Below are 20361 nucleotides of genomic sequence, written 5' to 3' on the forward strand. Positions count from 1 at the left end.
CTTTTGATGGGTGCTTTTTTTATGCCGCATGATCACCTAAACCCGATGCTAGATGATGTGTTTTGAAAACTTAACCCAACATGTCGAATTAAAATCAGGTTAAAACATTACATATATATATATATAAATGTTATTCATTTGCAGTGATGATCTTCGCAATACTCCATATCTGTTGAAATGCATCAAGGAAAGTCAGCGTATTTACTCGACTGTAGCACCAGGCCGCCTCTTAACCGAGCCATTGGTTGTCGATAGGCTAACCATCCCAGCAGGAACCGAGATTACAATCTACACGCACCAACTCCATCACAATCCTGATGTATGGGGAGATGATCACATGGCTTTCAAACCAAGCCGCTTCGACCGAGAGAACGTCGAGAGTCGAGATTCATTCGCTTTCATTCCTTTCTCCGCTGGATCGCGTAACTGCATCGGCCAACATTTCGCGCTTCAGGAGATGCAAATAGCCGCGATTCGAATGTTCGACAAGTTCAGATTTACATTGCTCCAAGATTCCATTCCAGTCTTCAGATTAGTTAGCGCACCACAGGATGAAATATTACTTGGCATTCATCCAAGGAATGAAGAGTAATATTCTAAAAGTCAATTTAATCGTACAAGTCTGCCCCCCGTGTAATACTCTGTGTTCAAGGAACTCTTGGACTTGTTGGATATGCTATATTAAGGGTGGTGCCAAGGTATTCATTAGGGGCAGGACGACCTAAGGTTTACGTCAATGTTTTTTCAATTGACTTGCTGGAATATTCAAATTCAAATTCATTTATTTCACATCTCTAAAAACATACAAGTTACAGTACATCGAAATTTAATCAAATTGATAAAAATGACTCCATAGTAATGGAGTAAATATGAATATTGTAAAATTATGGCAAAAATAAGAAAATACATAAAGTAATGAATGGGATGTGAGGGAGTAGCACAGGGGCGGAGGGAGCGAAGTTGAAAGGGGGCACAGAGAGAAAAAAGGGCAATTTTTCTTTCGAAAAGGACACTATTTTAAACATGGCCGTATGCATAAATTTTTCGCATGGGGGGCAGCACGCGTGAACTTTTTGGTAGAAAACTCAAAGCGAGGGAGCGAAGCGACCGAGCTTATCTTTGATGCGCTTTTGCATTTTTAAAAGTGAAATTGATGGATTTTGTGCATACTTTTAGTGAATTTTGTGAAAATCTGCAGTTAAAAAAAAATCGGGAAGGGGGAGCAACTGCCCCCCCCCCCATGCGTATACTGCCATGATCTTAAAACAAAGAAAAATAAGACTTATCTTCCCAACTCACATGACTCATGAACTTAAGGCACATAGGATTATTTTTCATTATATGCACTTGCAGGAGGAACAGAACGGCGCTACATAAAGAAACCGGGCGCTCATCGGGCACGGAAAGAGTGGGTTTTCTGGACAACCTATCTGATATGAAGAACGGGCACCTATAAGAGAGCGAAGATACGCTCGTTAACACATAAAACAGGTCCTTCTCGGGTGAAAGGGGCACAGGAACGTTCGTGGGGGCACTTTCCTTAGGTAAAAGGGGGTACTGATACGAGAAAGGGCACCTATAAGATAGCAAAGGGTACTTTCTAACGGCATAAGACGGATCCTTCTCAGATGAAAGGGGCACAGGACATGTTCGTGAGGGGATTTTGGGGGTAAAATTTGGCACTGATACAAGGAATGGCACTTGCTAACAGGTCCTTGTCAGGTGAAAAGGGCACAAAACACGTCCGTGAGAGGTCATTTTTTTTTTTTGGGGGGGGGGGTTTGGAACTTATACAAGAAAGGGCACTTGGTAACACCTAAAACGGGTCCTCTTCCGATGAAAGGGGCACAGTACACGTTCGTGAGGGAGCATTTTTCTTGCGTAAAAAGGGCACTTTTTCAGTACCGTGTGAAAGGGTGGTATGATAGGCAGATTTCAAAGATATTATGTAAGCATGCCTTACATAGCAGGATGTAGAAATTGTAGACCAGGTGAATACCCGCACTTTCACACGTGTGAAAAGTCCGATGACTCTGCAGACTGCAGTCATCATTACAATGATGATTCAAGATTCACGTGTGAAAAGGCCCTTGAATAGCACGCCAATAAACGCTCTATGAAAGTATTTGTTGCGTTTTTACTTTGAATGCATTATCAAGTTGCTATATTAACAATAGTTGGCCAACTGTGAAAAACCTCTCGCTAGTGGATGCATTGTTGTTTTTGTGTGGATGTAATGAAAAACAAATTCAAAAGAATATATGAATAATCAAGACATCAAATGTGGTGTTTATCTCATTATATTAAACCACCATGCCACTTTTACCGCCCTTTTCACACGGTAAAGAAATCGTAATTTGAATGATTCCAGTGAAAAATAATGCTAGTGACGAATATTTAGCACGTGTGAAACCAAACTAGAAAATTATTAGAATCACGAACGCTTATCACAGTCACGATTACATTAGCAATAATTATTGCATTGATGATTCAAGATTCACGTGTGAAAAGGCCCTTAGTAAGAATTACCTTCTTCTAATCATGCGCAGAATGGAACTCCGAACAGTACGTCAGTGTTCGTATTTGAAAATCGTCTATTGCATTCTCCGCTCTTTGGTACATTGATTATTACTTGGATGTGATGAAAATAATTATTTTTTTAGAAGAAATATATGAACATGATAAAATAATCATCAAATCACGAATGCGTATTCAACATTGTCACTTATCACTTACTAATAAGAAGTGAAAAGGGATCCACAATAACCAGTCAACCCATTTCCTAAATCATTTTGTTTGCACTTGTATAAGTCAAATCAAAATATGAAGTAAAAACAGTCATTTTAGTTTAAAAATATGATTAATATGATTTGCATTATATTTCTAGTTTTACAAAATTTCGTCTGATTTATAATGTTTACCTAAGTCTTAGTTTGCTTTGTTATTTTGTATGCCATCTGTCGAACCAAACATATGTCCCTACTCAATTTCTGGTTCATACCCCTTACATTACGGGTCTTCGACTTCACACCAAAAAAAATTCTCAGTAATCACTTTTTATTCAAGATTTTATTTTTTATAAATTGATTAATCAAAACATAAGAAACTATTAAACAAGTTCAGATCTATAGTTTTATATTGTAAGTCATAACATATTCCGACTTCACCAGAAACATCACATCATTTTCAGCAAATAGTTTGACTTCATTTGTTAGGCAATATCACTGTAATGTTTTTAGCTATCAAATAAAGAGATATAAATCTGAGCTATTGTTGTAAGAGATATTGGACACGGCAGGACAGACAGGTGGGCAACAATTGATCCAAATGTCCGCAGCAGAAAGAGTTTTCATCAAACACAAAGTCGTGAAATTAAACGCAATTTAATCTTCATTCGTTGAAATGTGGGCTCTTTGGTCTCGCATTCGGTTTTCTAAATTGATGGGGTTATTGATATCACACACAAATCTAGTTGCCATGGACTCCACAGCAAAAACTGTGGTGTTAACCGGTGTACATAGAGGACCAAACCAGTTATTTTACTCCTGTGTTAAATTAATGGTGTTAGTTTAACACCTATAGGTGTTATTACAACACCTTTGGTTGTTACATTTACACTCTTTGGTGTTATGTTCAATCTCCAGGGTGTAATTTTAACACCTCGGGGTGTGGTCCTCTATTAACACCAACTGGTGTCAGTTTTAACACCACAGTTTTTACAGTGTCCTGCTTGTTGATTCTAGGTGTCAATTGCATCTGTCAAATTATTAAAAGTATTATATGTGCATCTACCTATAAAGACAGGACATTATTATATATAGGCTTTCTTTAGTAGTTCAACTCCATATTCATCATCTACATAATTATCTTAAAGCTTTCAATTTGCATTCAGGATATCGTGTAAACTATCATCATTGTCATGCCTCATGTACCATCGTTTACCTTTTAGTTTACTATTGTCATAATTATTTGAGCATTTGATATTAATATAGAGGTGTCATATTTTTCGTATTGCCTTCATATTTGTCATTATCATGATATGCATTTACGTAATCGTATAAGTTACTATCGTTATTTACTCTTAGAGTATATCCGACCATGTACCCAGTTAAATAATCAAATTTAATTAAGATCTTAAATATCAGAACGAATATATTATGATTCGTTGATTTCAATCACAATTCAACTCCTATTATTAATTCGAGGTGTGAACACTATTACCATTTAATGATTTTATATTTCATATTAAATTTATTTTTAAATTTTGTGATTATTCTATAATATGAGATTTTCATTTCCAGATGAGGGGGTTTATTTAAAAGTCTTTATCTGTATCAATATAATATAAATGTCTGTCCTTATGCTTCATTTTTACAGGTCTTCCCAGTGCATTGGTTGAGGTTGGACATCTTCACTGGCCGGTACTATGCACTGGGTGAATGTTATAAAACGTTGCGTGTACCCGTGTATAGTAATCTCTGCATATTGTTTGTATCGAGATTCGAGAATGATAATTTGTAATTTAAGTGTTTTAAAGTGTCGAATAATAAATAAATGAATAAAGGGATGATATGTAAATGGTTAATATTGCCATTGATCATGTTGATCTTACCCAGTCTTTTACTGAAAGATAACAAGATCCTCTATTATGCCAATTCTTTTTTTTTTATAGATCATATCATGATTTTCATTTCTTCATTTTCGCCCTAGATTAAGTTGGCATTTGACATTATCACATTTCAGATCTAGTAATCTTTAAGGGCATGCACCCGGTTACACAACTTTGTTTTGTGTAACAAGAGGTAAGAACTTGAAGGACAAGATCTATGCAATGCCTCGATTTGAATTTATTGCACGTCTGTTAACAAATTCATCTAATATTCCACCATTTGAGTCAGTTTACACGAAAACCATCGTCATCTTACATCACTGTCTTTTAGATGTAACTCGTCAAGAAGCATATCAAATCTTAATTTAGTGTACTCGTAGAACTCATATTCCAGTTTCATCTTTTCCTTCATCAGTGACCTGACCTCAGGGGAGGGAGGTACATACCGGTAAGCGTGAGTCTTTGCCTGGTAATCTAGAAATCAAATGCAAGATAGACATGATATGAGTTAGAGAGAGAAATAGAACGAGAGAGAGCGTAAATGAGAATGTAGAAACAGATGAAGATAAAGTAGTCACGGGTATAATTCTTTAATCAAAATTGGACTTTGAATAGTTATGGATGTAAAATTGTTAACGCCCGAGTCTCACCGATAAACACAGATCCTCAAGCTTTCACATGATAATCCCTTGTCTAGAATGGAAGTTCTCTTTCCCAAAGCCAATTAGGAGGGCCTCCTGATTCCTATTCCCTTACCCCGTGCCAATCCCCTTATCTCTCTTCCGCTCCCAATCAATGTATTCAGAGTGGAAATACTTCAGGTATTTTGCTTCCCTATCATACATTCTATAATAAAAGAAAAAACATTGTACCCTCTCACCGTCCTCCAAGTTACCCATGTTCAGGGTCCCGTTTTATGGAGACTTGTTATCGTAACAAATGCAGAATTTCTATAACAAATTTACTATTAGCCAATCAGATAGAAGGATTTCAGTAGCTTTAAACTGTTATTGTAAATTTGTTATTAGAACAAGTTTTATGAAACAGGCACCAGATTCGGAAGAACCATACGGTACCCCTACCGATCCAGCTTTGTATTGATGTCTTTTCGCTCTTACCTGTCCCCTGATGTGAGTAGTATTTCTTCACCAGACCAGAAAACATTGATGGGAAAAGAAACTCCAACGCTCTCATTGATGAGTTATACTGTTCCACGATACCCACTACGGTGTAGTAGTCGAGGTTCCGTTTTGCCTCTTCCAATGTCCATTGAGTAGGTTTCCTGTATGGTGGTGATGACGATAAGGAGATAATTGTAATGAATGATGATGCTGATGCTGATGATTGTGGTGATGATGTTGGATTGTTGGTGGTGGTGATTACGATTAAGGATGATAGATTGTGATGATTATAAAGTTGCTAATTATGGTGTTAATGATGACGATGTTGGTGGTGATAATACATGTAATTATGGTGGTGGTGTTGGTCCTAATGTTGTTGTTGATGGTGGTGGTGATGATGATGACGATGATGATGATGTGATGATGATTTTGACGATGGTAATGATTATGATGATGATCACTTCCGTAAAGGGGATTTCAGCAAAATAACCATAATTTATCACATGCCAATGCTCTGTCTTTTTCGCAATCTTGACGCAAAGGGTCAACCAGTAATTCGAATAATAAATTGAAAAAACAAAATCATATGCATCTAAAAAAAATGATGCCACAATACTGTGGGCTAATATTTCGTGAAGATTATTGCCCTACATGATGTTCTTCCACAATGGCCAAACAACACAAATTCACAAGATTGTTAATCCTTTTTAATTGAAAAGATTACCTGCACATTGGATGGTAACCACAGAAGAATCCCATCATGTAACCGAGCATCTTAGGCCCCGTACATGACAACCTCTCATGGTGAACGCATTCATCAAAGGTCTACAGAGGAATGAAAGGAAAGGGACAAGAACAACATCTGTCTTCACATCAAAATGCATGATTATACCAGGGAGTCTCCTCACAAATCTCTGATTTTACCGTATATTGTCACAAATGTTGATATTTTTTTAGTATAGGCCTACTGTTAGCATTCTCAGTGTGCATGCCAATGCATTACATAGCCCTTGGTATAATTCACGAGTTTGTTTTTATCCCACCTGCGTGTCCTCCCAGCATTCCCGGCTGAGGTCAGACTCCGTGTCCTTCTATTACGTAACGGTAAGCATGGTAAGTACAGCACGTCAGTCGCGTGCGACGTGACCACTGATCTCTCCCCTATCAGTGGACGAGACCTCACGCTGAGGACAAATCGGTTTCTTGCTTATCAGCAGAATCTGCGCTTGTATTATGTAACGGCCCTCGCGTGCGACTTCGCCCAGCGATGACAGATCTTAGGCGCGTGCGACCTCGCCTGACCTCAAGCTGAGGACAGATTTGTTATTTTGATTTGGATAAATCCAGGGTCTCGCTTGTAGTCCGCCCTTGTGATATGTAACATCAAGGTCCCTGGTTGCACCTAATCCGAGAATAAAATGTTCTTGGGTATAAACTAGCTCAAAGATAGAAACTGGTAAATGAAGCATGTGAGGTTAGTTTATCAGGACAAGGCCATATTGGAAAGTGATATAAAGATGGGATTGCACTCATTAATGATGATAGTAATTGGGTCTGGTGCATGGGTCATCTTCACCGTCTAATTTAGTCGATATTTACTGGCATTCGTGAAGGGATTAAGACATTCGTCTTTACCATGGTGACGCCCCTTTTTTACACTTACCTCATCAATGACTTCTGGATGTGTGTTTTTCCTGAGTTCTTCGAGTTGTTTAGGACTAAGCAATCCATCTCCATGTCTGTTGAAATAAAAGCTGGAGACTAAACGATCCAACGGATCTCGCACCATGTTGAAGAAGTACACATTCTCACTGTGGAAAAAAGTGCACATCATTTTCAATTCAGTGTAAACTTTTTCTATCCCTAATTTCAGTTTGGTTATAATATATCATTTCAGTCATTTTTCGATCATGATTTAATTCATGTTCTTAAGAGTTAATCAGTGCAGCAGAGAATTTAATTGAAACCAAAAGTGTGTGTGTGTGTTTTTACAAACAAGTCTTTATGAACGTTTCCAGTACATTTCTTCACACTCTCATGTGGGTGTTTCTCTAGTTTAATAATTTTGATTTTGTCATCCTTTACAGATCAAGGAAATATTTAATGAAATGACTTGTCGGACGTTTTATCCGACAGTTGTCATAGTAACAGTGTCTCTCAGTCAATGAAAATCAAGGAAAGATGTCAGATCTGACAACTTGTTGGACAAAAATGCTGACGAAACGTTTCCCAAGACCTGGGTGGTTAGAACTATGCAGTGAACTTTGTTGTTGATATTGACAATCTCTCAAGTAAAGCTTGACTATTAATTGGTCATCGATAAGTGAACTGGACACCGGTATTGACGCGGTTTCTCGGTTTCTATCAAACATGAAAATGAAGAACTTCACATAACCAACTCCATCTCCATCGTAGCCTCACAAAATATCCTGACAATGTTTGTAGAAAATATTTCGAGAAGCAAACTTACTTTTGAAAATTGTTGAATCTGACATGACCTTCAAGGAACGCCCTTTTACGTGATTTGACCCCATCCACGGAGCGTGTCAAGAGAGGCAGCTCATCCTAGTGATAAGGGAAAAGGAAAGTGGTTTGAAAAAGTCAGAATAAGCCTAACAATCGACGTGAAATGACGTTACTTTTGGACTTGAGGGGGTGGGACGAAATAGATAATGATTGTCCTGCGACCATGTATTCAAGATGAGACAGACATGATTTTTTTGCGTCTTCGTTTTGTATCAATGTGTAATGTGCTTTCGTCTAATATTAGGTCTTGGTATAAAGACAAAATTACAATATAGATATCTCACTGCGAGAAGGATGCTTTCATATATCTCTTTATAATCCAAACACGGCACTTGAGACGGGGGCCGAAGATATCGAGATGGATGAATAAGAATGATCTATGTATTTAGCATGCAAAATAAATCGTCAATTTTCGTAATCAACATGATCAAGATAGGAATGAGAAATTCGCATCCCGGATCCGCATCTTAAAGCACTTTTTATTTTGATAAAACGCCATCTTCAAGGATGAAGAGGGGTCTATCGGTTACAACAGATGTTGTCTAGGGGGCGAGGGGCCCGCCCTCCCCTATTGGCGGAGCAATAAAAGGGAAAAGGAAGAAAGAAAAAAGGGGGAAAAGAGGGAAAAGAGAGGAGAAGAAAGAAGAGGAGGAAGACGAATGAATATAATAAGATGACGAGAAGACTTGGAAAATAGTAAGAATCTTTCATGTCACTATATACAATTTCCGCTCGCTTCGCGCTCGCATCAATTATTTATTTATATACATATTATGTTTAAGTTACAAAAAAGTGCTTAGAATTTCCATTCTTTAGGTAAAAATGTCAAAAAATTCAGCTCGCGCTTCGTACTCGCATTATTTGATTTTTAAATATATAACGTCTTCATGGATAACTGTATGCAGTCTTTAATAGGTATATCTTTTCCATCAGTTCATTTCTGCTCGCGCTTCGCGTTCGTAGTAATTATTTAGTTGCATACACATCTTTTTCAGGATAACACACATTGCCCAGAATGTTCAAATTTTAGGAAAAATACATAAGATTTCCCCAAAAAATTAGCTCGCGCTTCGCGCTCGCATTATATAAATAAGGATTATGATATCATTATATTTATGCTGATTTATAAGAATAAAGCTAAGAAGTGACTTCCCCTTTAAAGAAACCAAAAATCATCTTCGAGCGGCCGATTGGGGGAAAATATGGCTGAAAATTCCGCCCCCCCTCTATTAGCGAAGGCTGAATCCGCCCCTGCATGTAACGGATATGAAGGAATATCAAGATCTCGATATTTTTTCTAGTATCTGATATATCATGTATATGTGCTTGAATAGTGTCATTAAGGTAAATAGTACTGAATTTGTCATATAAAACTTACGATTATGGTAAATACACTGGTAACCTTGATTTTGATTGGCTGCTGGATCATGTTACTTGCCTGATTGCATTTTTTTTTTTCAAGAAATAGCCCCCTTGTATTCACATTGTACATATTCTGAAGGACAAGGATGATATTTCCTTTTAGCTGGTATCGTTTCATATGTATAATATACAACACAGCAAAAACTGTGGTGTTAACCGGTGTACATAGAGGACCACACCAGTTATTTTACACCGGTGTTAAATTGGTGGTGTTAGTTTTACACCTATAGGTGTTATTACAACACTTATGGTTGTTACATTTACACTCTTTGGTGTTATGTTCAATCTCTAGGGTGTTATTTTAACACCTCAGGGTGTGGTCCTCTATTAACACCAATTGGTGTCAGTTTTAACACCACAGTTTTTACAGTGAAGTATAACAAATTGTTATTGCATGTAATCCATATAGCTCGTATTTTTACCAAAATGATTATTATACTATAGAAAACTATGATGGAGAAAACTACTAAGTCTTGCATTTAGAGATAAAATATTTAACCAATAATTACTTTTATTGTGTGGTATGGACTATGGAGAATTATGATGGCAACACGCATTGCTGATGATAATGACGTGAGCATTTATCTTTGTAATGTTCAACAAATTCAATAAAGATTGTTTACTTGCATTTTTGCATAAATAAATGATTCATTGCCATGAATACACTGGCGTACTGATGGGGATCTTGGGGTCATAGTCCTCAAAAGTCTGTCTCCCAGGAAAAAAACGAGAAAATAGGAGAGAAAAGGAAAGGGGAAAAGGGTGAAATGTGATATCTTTCTTTGATCTATCATAATCTTTGCTCGCTTGCAACTTCGTAGAAATTTTGCCCCATAGGCCATATATGGCCCCCTCAAAATTTCTTGCTCGTTACGTTTCTGCATGAATAGACTAAAATCGATTACGATCTCTTGGAATCGGCGGCAAAACGGAATCACATTACCATAACTGTGACATCCCACTGATATGAAAACTACCTCTCAACCCATCACCCCATGATCCCATTACCATTTACACTAACAATCGTAATTCAATTGAAATGTAACAGGTACCAAATATTATGCTAGAAGGGACGTGTTCTGCATGGAGGCAATGCCAAGGGGACAACGTCCCGTCCGAATGTTAACATCGAAAACATTAACAAAGAAGAATTCCAAATATGAGTTGAATGCAATTTATGGACAATGTTTTAATACAAGGCAAGACATGTCACTTCCTTTTGGCATTGCTTTGTAAATTCTGATTGATTTTGATTAAAAGAAACCTCTCCCACCCCACCCCCTTCATACCAGTGACCGTGTTTTCACTTGTTTTTAAATATAGGTGAGCACGAGCCTCAGGGTGCCGATTTTGTCTCTACTGGATGATATACAATATGGAAACTATCCAAGTACCAGATATCAAATTCATGACTTATTCCTTTTGTCTTTATTTCTTAAATCTAAAATACCAACATGTTCTCATTTTCGCATTTCAATCTAAGCTGTCACGAGAGGGTTTCTCAATCCCGATTTTGCTAAAAAGCAACGATATGATATATTCAGTGGCGTACCGTGGGTCACGGCATTGGGGGGGCACCAGCAAAAATTTTGAGTCGCTCAGTGAGCGCGCAAAGCGCGCTCAATTACCAGATATAGGCCTATTGATCTTACATATACCGTGTTTACACTTAATCGGCATTTGAATCGGCTTGCGGTTCTGAACCGCGAGCTGTAACAACGTGTAAACGCAAACCAAAAGCCGATTCTGCATCGGCTTTCGGTTCTGAACCAAATGCCGATTAAGTGTAAACACGGTAATAGAGACATTTTAAGGACTGTGCCATTAAACGGATATGTAATGTATCTCACTGATCAAATGATGCGAGCGCGAAGCGCGAGCTGAAATTTTTTGATATTTACATTAGAAAAAGAGACATTTAAGGACCGATTTCAGGAATTCATGAAGAGCAGACAAATCTCATCAATCCACTAATTCGAACGTAAGCGCGAACACGAACAAGGATTTTTTTTATATACAGACCTTAAAATGGGGCTATCACTTTAAGTAGTCATGAAAAGAAGCATATGTCACTACATAAAACAATAATAACTCGAAGTGCGATGATATATATTTGGTGCATATTGACTTGAAAACAGGACGTTTTGGTACAACATGATTGTACATGTATATCTCGTTAAACAGACAATGCTAGTACCAGGAATAATAAACAAATAGGCCCTGAGCACATTATGTTTCATAAAGTTATGAAAAAAAAAAATAATTCTTATGTAATATAACACAACATATAATATAATATAACATTATAATGTACAATAAACTCTTCTTTCCCACTACGTTTCTTTCTTCTCCCTCTTTTTCTCCCTTTTCTCCCGTTTTTTTTTTTTTTTTTTTGCCAGCCGATTGGGGGGGGGGGGCACGTGCCCCCCCCCCATGCCCCCCCGTAGTTACGCCACTGGATATATTGTTTGATATATATACGGTTTTGCGAAAATACATCAATGAAACACAAATCAAAGGATTTGAAAGTGTTAAGTGTAAATTTTGGGACTTCTCGTAATCTTTGATGTGTCATTTTCTCCAGTGGTGTAATGAGCAATAAAAATAGGGGGCCAGATCTGGCGTATAGGACATTATTTATAAAAATTCACGAGCGATCTAAGCGAGCGAGCAAAAATTTCGACATTTTGTATATTACAAAACTAGGGGTCAATGACCCCCACCCCCCCCCCCTCCCCCATATGTACGCCAGTGACTTAAAAAAAAATGGACAATTTTCCTTTTATCTGTTAAATAGATTGTGTCTCATAAAAACGGATTTTATATTTCCTAAAATGCAAATCTGTAGCAATGAAAGCTTGAACCTTTATTGCCTGAAACACCCCAATATTTTAATTGCTTTGGTAGAACCAAAAAAAAAATCAATAAAGTGAATCGACAAATGGAAAGAAGACATTGTTACACTCACCTTATATTTCTGTGGTATCATTGATAGAGGACCGTGGATGTGGTTCTTTAAAGCTCTAACACAGTGGATCAGCATCCGACTACCACACTTCGGTACTCGGTTGTAGACCACAGTAATGTCCTGCCGATTCGGAAACAACACATGATCACAAATGAAAAAAAAATATTGAAAAGTTATTTAAAATCCAAATCTCAATTAATGAAAGCATACAAATCAATTAGTTCAAGCACCATGAGCATGAATTTCCATAAAAAATGTGTTTCCTCAATCTGACCATTAGAGGATAGAGGGAACACTAGCATATAATTATTGTGCATGCACCGTTCAGACAATTGAAACTAGACGATGGGAAATAAAAGGTCCATGGTTAATCCATTTTCATTTTTGCGAAACTCAAATCTTAAAATTTCACGCACAATACTTTAGGGTTATTCCTACAACACTACACAGTCAAATCAAGATATCTATTACAGTATATTTTCATTTTGACCCCCGTATGGAATAAGGTCAATCTCATTGCTTTAGGTCGTCTGCTCCAGTTTGTTTCATGATGCCATTATGATCCCCCCCCCCCCCCCGCTTGAACTTTCACAAATCATCTACTCCGGATCTGTTTAACCATGGACGTACTAGTAGGTCCATGGTTTAACCAACATCTGGGGCCCATAACACAAAGCTTAGCAATGATCGTAGAACATTTTACTACGATTGATTGCATTGACTACAATGTACAATCAATGATGAAAAATCAAGTGCGTACGATTGATTGCTAACCTTTGTGTTACGAAAGCCTGGGCTGGCTAAGAAGACTTTATGATGAGGCAATGGCAATTAAATTTTCTCACAACGACATGCTCATGTAATTATTTCTAGAAATTATATAGGAATCTCTTATTTCTTTGATTTTTCTTTTTGTCATTGTACCATAATAGCTGTATTTATATAGCGGGGTGGGGGGGGGGGGGTTACCAGAGATTGATACAAAAGATACGTTTAAAGACATCAAATCTGGACCGCAATGAGCAAATGACATTCATTTTACCGTTTCACATGGCTAATGAAATTGATTTTGATCTCCTTTCCCAAAGACAATATTCAAATGAGCCTTGATCCTGCCAAAAACCACTAAACCATATAAACCGAGGAACAAAGCAAGATAGTACAAACTATTAACCTAGCACAAGCCAAGTAAACCCCTAAAATATGAAATATATTAATTTACTCATACAATATATTTTTACAATAGAAATCGGCTACCCTAAACCTCGAGTCGACTTCGTGTTCGTTAAGTCATTTATTTATTCAACTCATGTACTCTACTTCAACAAAATTATTATATATATTTCTACTTACGTCACCTAAAACAGCTTTTCCGTAACGAGATCCACATGGCTTTACTATGGTCAGTCTCTGTGACTCTTCAGGGCTGTTGTAAGCCAAATTGGTATCATTATAAACAGCTTGAATAGGGTCTTTTCTTGATCCAGAGACACATGGACATTGGTCACGTGACACATAGTTGTGGTTTTCTCGGAATAAGCCCACATCTGAAATTATGAAAATGCAGAAAAAGTAAAAATAATTAAAATCTATAACTTGAATTTTTGGGGGGTCCTTTCCAACGATCCCATGCTGTGGCGCAAATAAATGTTTTTGTCAAAGCGTTCTCTTTAAAAGGGCAGAGATTTGAGGGTGAATTTCACTGTCCAAGGAATGATCACACTTTAAAATGATGTTCTTGACGTTCGTTATTCCGAATTGTCACTATTCCGAATGGTCATTATTCCGAAGGTTCGAATAGTCCGAAGGTTACAATAACTATGATAACGAAACATGCACATCGTGTATAACAAAATGTTCGTTAATTAGTCCGAAAATTAAAAGGGTTCGTGAATCCCAATAACTGTGGCATTATCATGAAGTTTCGATATTACGATTATTACTATTCAACTATCCGAACCTTAATTCATATTCGGACTATCAGAGCTATTCGAAATAACAACCTACTTTCGTTTTCGAATTAACGATAAAGATCCTTTGGAATAACAATTTTTCGTTTTCGCAATGACCCAACCCTCGGAAAATACCGAACCATCAAGTATACCGAACTTGCGGAATATATCAAGCTGTAATCGGAAAGCTTCGATCTGTGTTCGACTTGAACATTCTTTCCTTGCCTTCGCCGTTATTTCACTTCACTTCATCGTCTGATTTATACATTAAAAAAAATCATAAAGGATGTATGTATTACGCGAAGAGGAAATCTCTTTGTCATGTGGTTTTCTATTTGACTACGTCTCAAGTTCATATATAAATCACATCGACTTCACAGACAATTACATATCCTGAACAGCTGAAAGTCTTTCCAAAATGATTTTGGAAAGTCAAAAAGGAAAACCATTACAAGAGTGCGTACTTTGCAAACTTGTCTTTAAATTAGGAAGGTAACCAAGATTTCTGGTTGTGGAGGGGTGTATTATGTATTTCGAAACTTAAATTGTAATATTTTAATAAAGATCTCCGCTAAGAAGCATTATTTCCCAGACACATAAACAATGACACAACAGTAGGCCTTGTAAGCATGATTATTACCTATATTATTATGATTGAAGTACATTTACATTTTTGTAGAGGACTCGACAATAACCTCGATCATTTACGATGCAAATAAATAGGGGAATGATACCCCGGGTCCTATCTAATCAGTACTTACTTTCCGTATTTTCCTTCCTTTTTCATGCTTTTTTGTTATTCTCGATCACTTGTCAAATCGAAGGGGGACGTACGTCGCCCTTACCCCAATGGCGTTACCCTTGATAAAGTAGGCTAGGTCAAACTATTTAACCAGGAAGTTAAGGGATGGAATTGATGTGAATTAAATGAATCCTGACAGAAGGGGTCAAGTATCATCAGATTGTCAAGTTCAAGCTATCGAACGTCAGTTGGAGGACAGGAATAACATGGCACTCCAAGTTAAAAAGAATGTTTCTGAAACAAAGGGAATGTGTTCGGTTTACTTTAGATAACGACATTCGCTTTAATTCTTGAGAACAGAAGAATTTCGTTATAAAATTATACATTCCACATTCATGGTATAAGAGCAATTTTGTCCATTTGAAATATAACCAGCATCAATGAATTTGTGAAAAAGGCGAAGAAATAAGAACATACAAACCTAGCAGAATAATGATATTGTCATGTAAAGATTATGCTTGACATCTTTCCACACTTCATTCGAAAATCTACATCGTGATATTGGTGTAGGGACCTATTTGTTACTATACTGCTGTGGCGTCCCCCTCATCCCCTCCCCCACCCCTCGCTCACAAGATATAATCCGTCTTACCTCGTTTGTGGTACAGGTTGATTGTGAACAAAATCGACAAAAGCAGCAGCACAAACATTACGATAACAATGGTTATCCGAGAAAGACGTGTACAACCGATCAGCCTGGTCATAATAACAGTAACACAGAGCCTTAAAATGGTTTATTCCTTCAATCAGGGAGCTGCGTCAGCTCAGTGTAGGTTTATAATATGCACAATTCAGCGTCAGAGTTATCAAGAATACAGTTTATATCTTGAGTACAGCATTCCTGGGACAGCATTCCTCCTCAAGTTGTGTTAAAACGATATATACTGCAGTGAATACCATGAATACCGTGGGGTACAGATCGAACCTCCCGATCCTATATTCAGGCAGGGAAGGGAGTCTTTCCTGATTCAATTCAGGTACTATTCCGTTCATTTTTTTAGAACTGCACTCATCCAGAACACATGCGATATGGACAATGTATCCTCGATCATTAAAGCACGGCAGAACCTACACAGTTGAACGCAGGATATGATTGAATATAATATTCACCGAATTCAATTGCCTGATGATGCATGGTTAGATGGCAGTGAAGAATCGTGTATAGTTATGCATAGGCCTATGTACAGCTCTTTTTTCGGCGCCTCATTACGACGTGTTTCCAATATAGTCCTGTAGGTCTCTCGCAAACGATATCCAACAATAGCCTTCCATGACATTCACTGACTGATATCCTTACAAATATCAGCCAAAATGATGTAGCCTCCGCACACTCTCGACCCTGGAGTTTGTATTCAAAAGCCTGTAGAAATTATCTTTCACTGACTTGAGCATGTTCAGTTCATCGTGGCGAGCTCTGCGGAGAGAGCAAACACACACGCCAAGGTTTTTTTTATGATAAACAAAAATCATAATAACGATGATGCTACTTTAAGGTATTAAGGTGAAATTTGCAGTGTCTGCGAGAAGTTAGGGTAGAGCCGAGCTGGTTTCCTATTGACGTCTAGCATTTTACCTGCTTCAAACCCGGGCTTCAAACTTCTTCATTTTACCTCAGCTGAAAAAAATCTTCATTTTACCTCAGCTGATAAAAAAATATTCCTTTTTCCTCAGATGAAAGAAAAATCACAGGTTCGGGTAAATGCGAATATCATGACATAACTTAGCATCCCCCAAATTTTCCGACATTTGCTTTATATTACCCAGGGGCGGATCCATGTTTGACTATAGTATACAGGGGGTGGGGGTCGGTGTGGCTAGTTTAAACTATTTCTGCCGAGTAAAAAAAATGAAGGTTACCACCACAAAAGCACCCCCAGAAAAAATGACAAAAAGTGGGTCTCACACCCCTCCCCCCTCAAATCCGCCTCTGATATTACACTACCTTTTTACTGTAGGCCTAAATGAAAATATAACTTTACCATGTGCAGGTCTAGTACTGTAGTATGGAGATAATACTTGGCTGATGTCCATGCGCATTTTTATAGTTCACGTTTCAGTTCATTGTTTGGGATTTCCCCTTCAAAACAATCATTATTTCTCTATAAATCTGCAACAGCGCCATCACCACTTCTCTGTCAATTTTACGCCAGTCCCCAACAAATTCGAAAATTTTAAACAACGTCTGAATTAATACGCATACACAGATCATGATATTTTTTATGTGCATCTTATGAATGGTGCTTGCACTTAATGATATAATTTTGATGATGAAAATAATTCTAAAACAATCTACTTAGATTTGAAAAGATACGTACTTGTGAGAGGGGTGCACTCAATATTATGTATATATCCCTATAATATATGTCATAATACTGTTGTAATTATGACAATGATCTAGTAATTTTTGATAAAAAAAATAATCAGTTTCAAGTAGGACAAGGTTAATTTTCACATTTGAGTAGATTGTTTTAGTCTGTTTTTCAGATTAAATGGCGGCTGGAACTGGAAATCTTCTTTTGAGAGTGCTGTCTGTGTCATATTTGAAGCCCATGCCTCGATCTTTACACACTAAAGAAAACATTATGATGAAATGATATCATCATGGATATCTCTCCTCATTGTAACGTGTCAAAGTGCGTTCAATATCATAGCGTATTCTTATATCATAGACTGTGTGTAATCATTATGATATTTGCTTGAAGGTCACATAAAAAACAATAGAATTGCCACATTTTGCAAAGCCCTGAAATGACGTCATTGTCATAAACCTGCCCTGACTGTCATTTTCGACGGGGTAGGTGGAGAGGGGGTGGGGCTACGAAAGGGGGAACGCATGGTTACCAGGATTCCACTCACTATCGGTGTGAATATCACATCAGATTCTTTGTCAATTCGACGGTTTTATCACGAGCTGACAGTTTTTGGAGACCTACATGACCGAGGTACCGTAGTACACCAAACAACAAATTTAGTCGCGAAATCAGGAGAGGCGCCAGAGGGGGTGGGGTAGAAGGTGACCGACCCCTATATTTTTTCTAATGGTGAAAGAAGAGAAAATGAAGAAAAGGAGAAAGAAGGCTCCTCTTCCATAAAACATTTTGAAGGACAAAAATCTTCTGAGGGCGACTGTGACAAAACAAAATTATATGACAATGAAAATACAATGCCCTGAATGTTGGGTCGTGGTCTAATGGTTAAGACTCTAGTCTTTCAATTTGAGGGATGTGGGTTCGATTCCCAGCCAAGGCGTGTTTTTCTTCAGCAAGAAATTTACCCACAATGTGCTGCACTCGACCCAGGTGAGGTACATGGGTACCGGCAGGAAGTAACTCAAAAACCTGTGAGCACCGGAATAGATAGACTAGCTTAACCGGGGTAATATAGGAACGCATTGAGAAACTAACAAGGTGGGTACGTGCGCTATACAAATCATAATTATTTTATAAAAGAATTAAAAAAAACAAATCAATCAATATTAATCAACACATGATAAATAAAGAACAAATAAATTACCAAATAGCAGCGCATTTTCTTCCTTTTACTTTTCTTTTATTTTTTTTTGAGCGGCGCCTTCGGCGCCGCTCAAATATTAGGGGGCGCGCGACCCCTGCGCCACCCCCCTGGATCCGCCACTGACTATCAACATGATCAAGTAGAACAGGTAGTTGATAGGCAACGGGAGAGATGTGTTGGCCAATCAAGATCAATTATTTATTATAAAAAGGTTGCATTATATCTATCACTGTTCATTATCCGTCCGTAATATTGCATCATCGTTGGAATTTTTTTTAAAGTTGTAATTTTCATCATTATCAATATCAGTATTGAAAGTATATCATCCATTATCATTATCATTATCACCATTATACATATGGTAGATTTCAAATGATCTCATGCCAGCATGGTATACATAGTATTTATATACGACTTTTTTATATGAACTTGCCCAGAGCGCCATGCTCTCCAAGTGCTATATAACTAAAGAGGATATATTACAGACATCACCATGTAGAATCATATTCAACTTCGAATAAATCAACTGAACACCGAGTTATTAGGTCTATGGTAAAATAAATCATTATATTGTTTTGAAGAAAGTTCAAGTGTAATTTCTTTTCATGGAAATCTCAGCATGTCAGTCATGAAGAAATCACTTTTCTCTGAAACGGTGGTTCAACTTATTTCCTCAAGTTATTAAATATTTGAATATTGGGTATGCTGGTCTTACTGGTAAGATTAATGTACCTGGTCGATACCATTGCCAAACATAATTAGTATCTATAATGTATTCATTGTATGCATAACCCAAATATCTATTGTACACACCAAGAACTGACGATCACCCCCATTCTCACCCGGTTTCACAAACCGAACGCGTTTCCTGATTCTTTCCACTGCTACAAATAGGCAAATCAAATGTCTAATATAAAATTGGCGGAGCACCTGTAATAATAGCAAGTTTTCGCCATCGCGACGGGAATGGATTCTACAACATAGTAAATCTATTGAAAATGCCTGTCAAATCACAATAAACAGCTGAGAGGTCTTTGTCGAAAATTGGTGGATCGGGACAGCCGGGGAGCGTTTCATGAAAGGACTTGTCGGACGTTTTATCCGACAAGTCCCATTTTATCCGACAGTTACCATAGTAACAGTACCTCTCAGCCAATCAAAATCAGAGAAAGATGTCAGATCTGACAACTTGTCGGATGAAAATGTTGATGAAACACTCCCCAGATCGTCGTAAGAATCGGAGCTGACGAAAAATTGTAAATATGTCATTCGTCCAGAGTCCAGGAAACTGCTGTTTTCATTCACCGATTTTCTAAAAAAAAAATTAATTAATTAATAGTTTTGAAAATAGATTTTCAACGTCCCAGAAAACGTCTGCGTAGTGGTTGGGAAAACTCCCTTGTACCCTAGTTATACACAAGTGAAACGAACTCCAGGGATCCGTTTCG

General features: G+C 37.5%; 2 protein-coding genes across 2 annotated transcripts in view; one reads left to right on the forward strand and one right to left on the reverse strand.

Moving 5' to 3' along the window:
• Positions 1-3026, forward strand: part of LOC129259697 (uncharacterized) — a 25711-nt gene extending 22685 nt beyond the window's left edge. Inside the window, exon 14 of the mRNA XM_064098896.1 lies at positions 145-3026. Coding sequence (XP_063954966.1) covers positions 145-592 — 448 coding nt within the window. The 3' untranslated portion in view covers positions 593-3026. The remainder of the gene's footprint in view (positions 1-144) is intronic.
• Positions 1774-17455, reverse strand: LOC129259169 (uronyl 2-sulfotransferase-like). The gene is made up of 8 exons (XM_054897469.2): positions 15993-17455; positions 14000-14193; positions 12647-12766; positions 8201-8295; positions 7394-7541; positions 6455-6555; positions 5728-5891; positions 1774-5083 (listed from the first exon to the last, which is right to left on the reverse strand). The coding sequence occupies exons 1-8, from the start codon at positions 16102-16104 to the stop codon at positions 4917-4919; spliced, it is 1101 nt and encodes a 366-aa protein (XP_054753444.2). The 5' UTR covers positions 16105-17455; the 3' UTR covers positions 1774-4916.
• Positions 17456-20361: the final 2906 nt, after the last annotated feature.

Source organism: Lytechinus pictus, chromosome 4 (assembly GCF_037042905.1).
Source record: "Lytechinus pictus isolate F3 Inbred chromosome 4, Lp3.0, whole genome shotgun sequence".
NCBI lineage: Eukaryota > Metazoa > Echinodermata > Echinoidea > Temnopleuroida > Toxopneustidae > Lytechinus > Lytechinus pictus.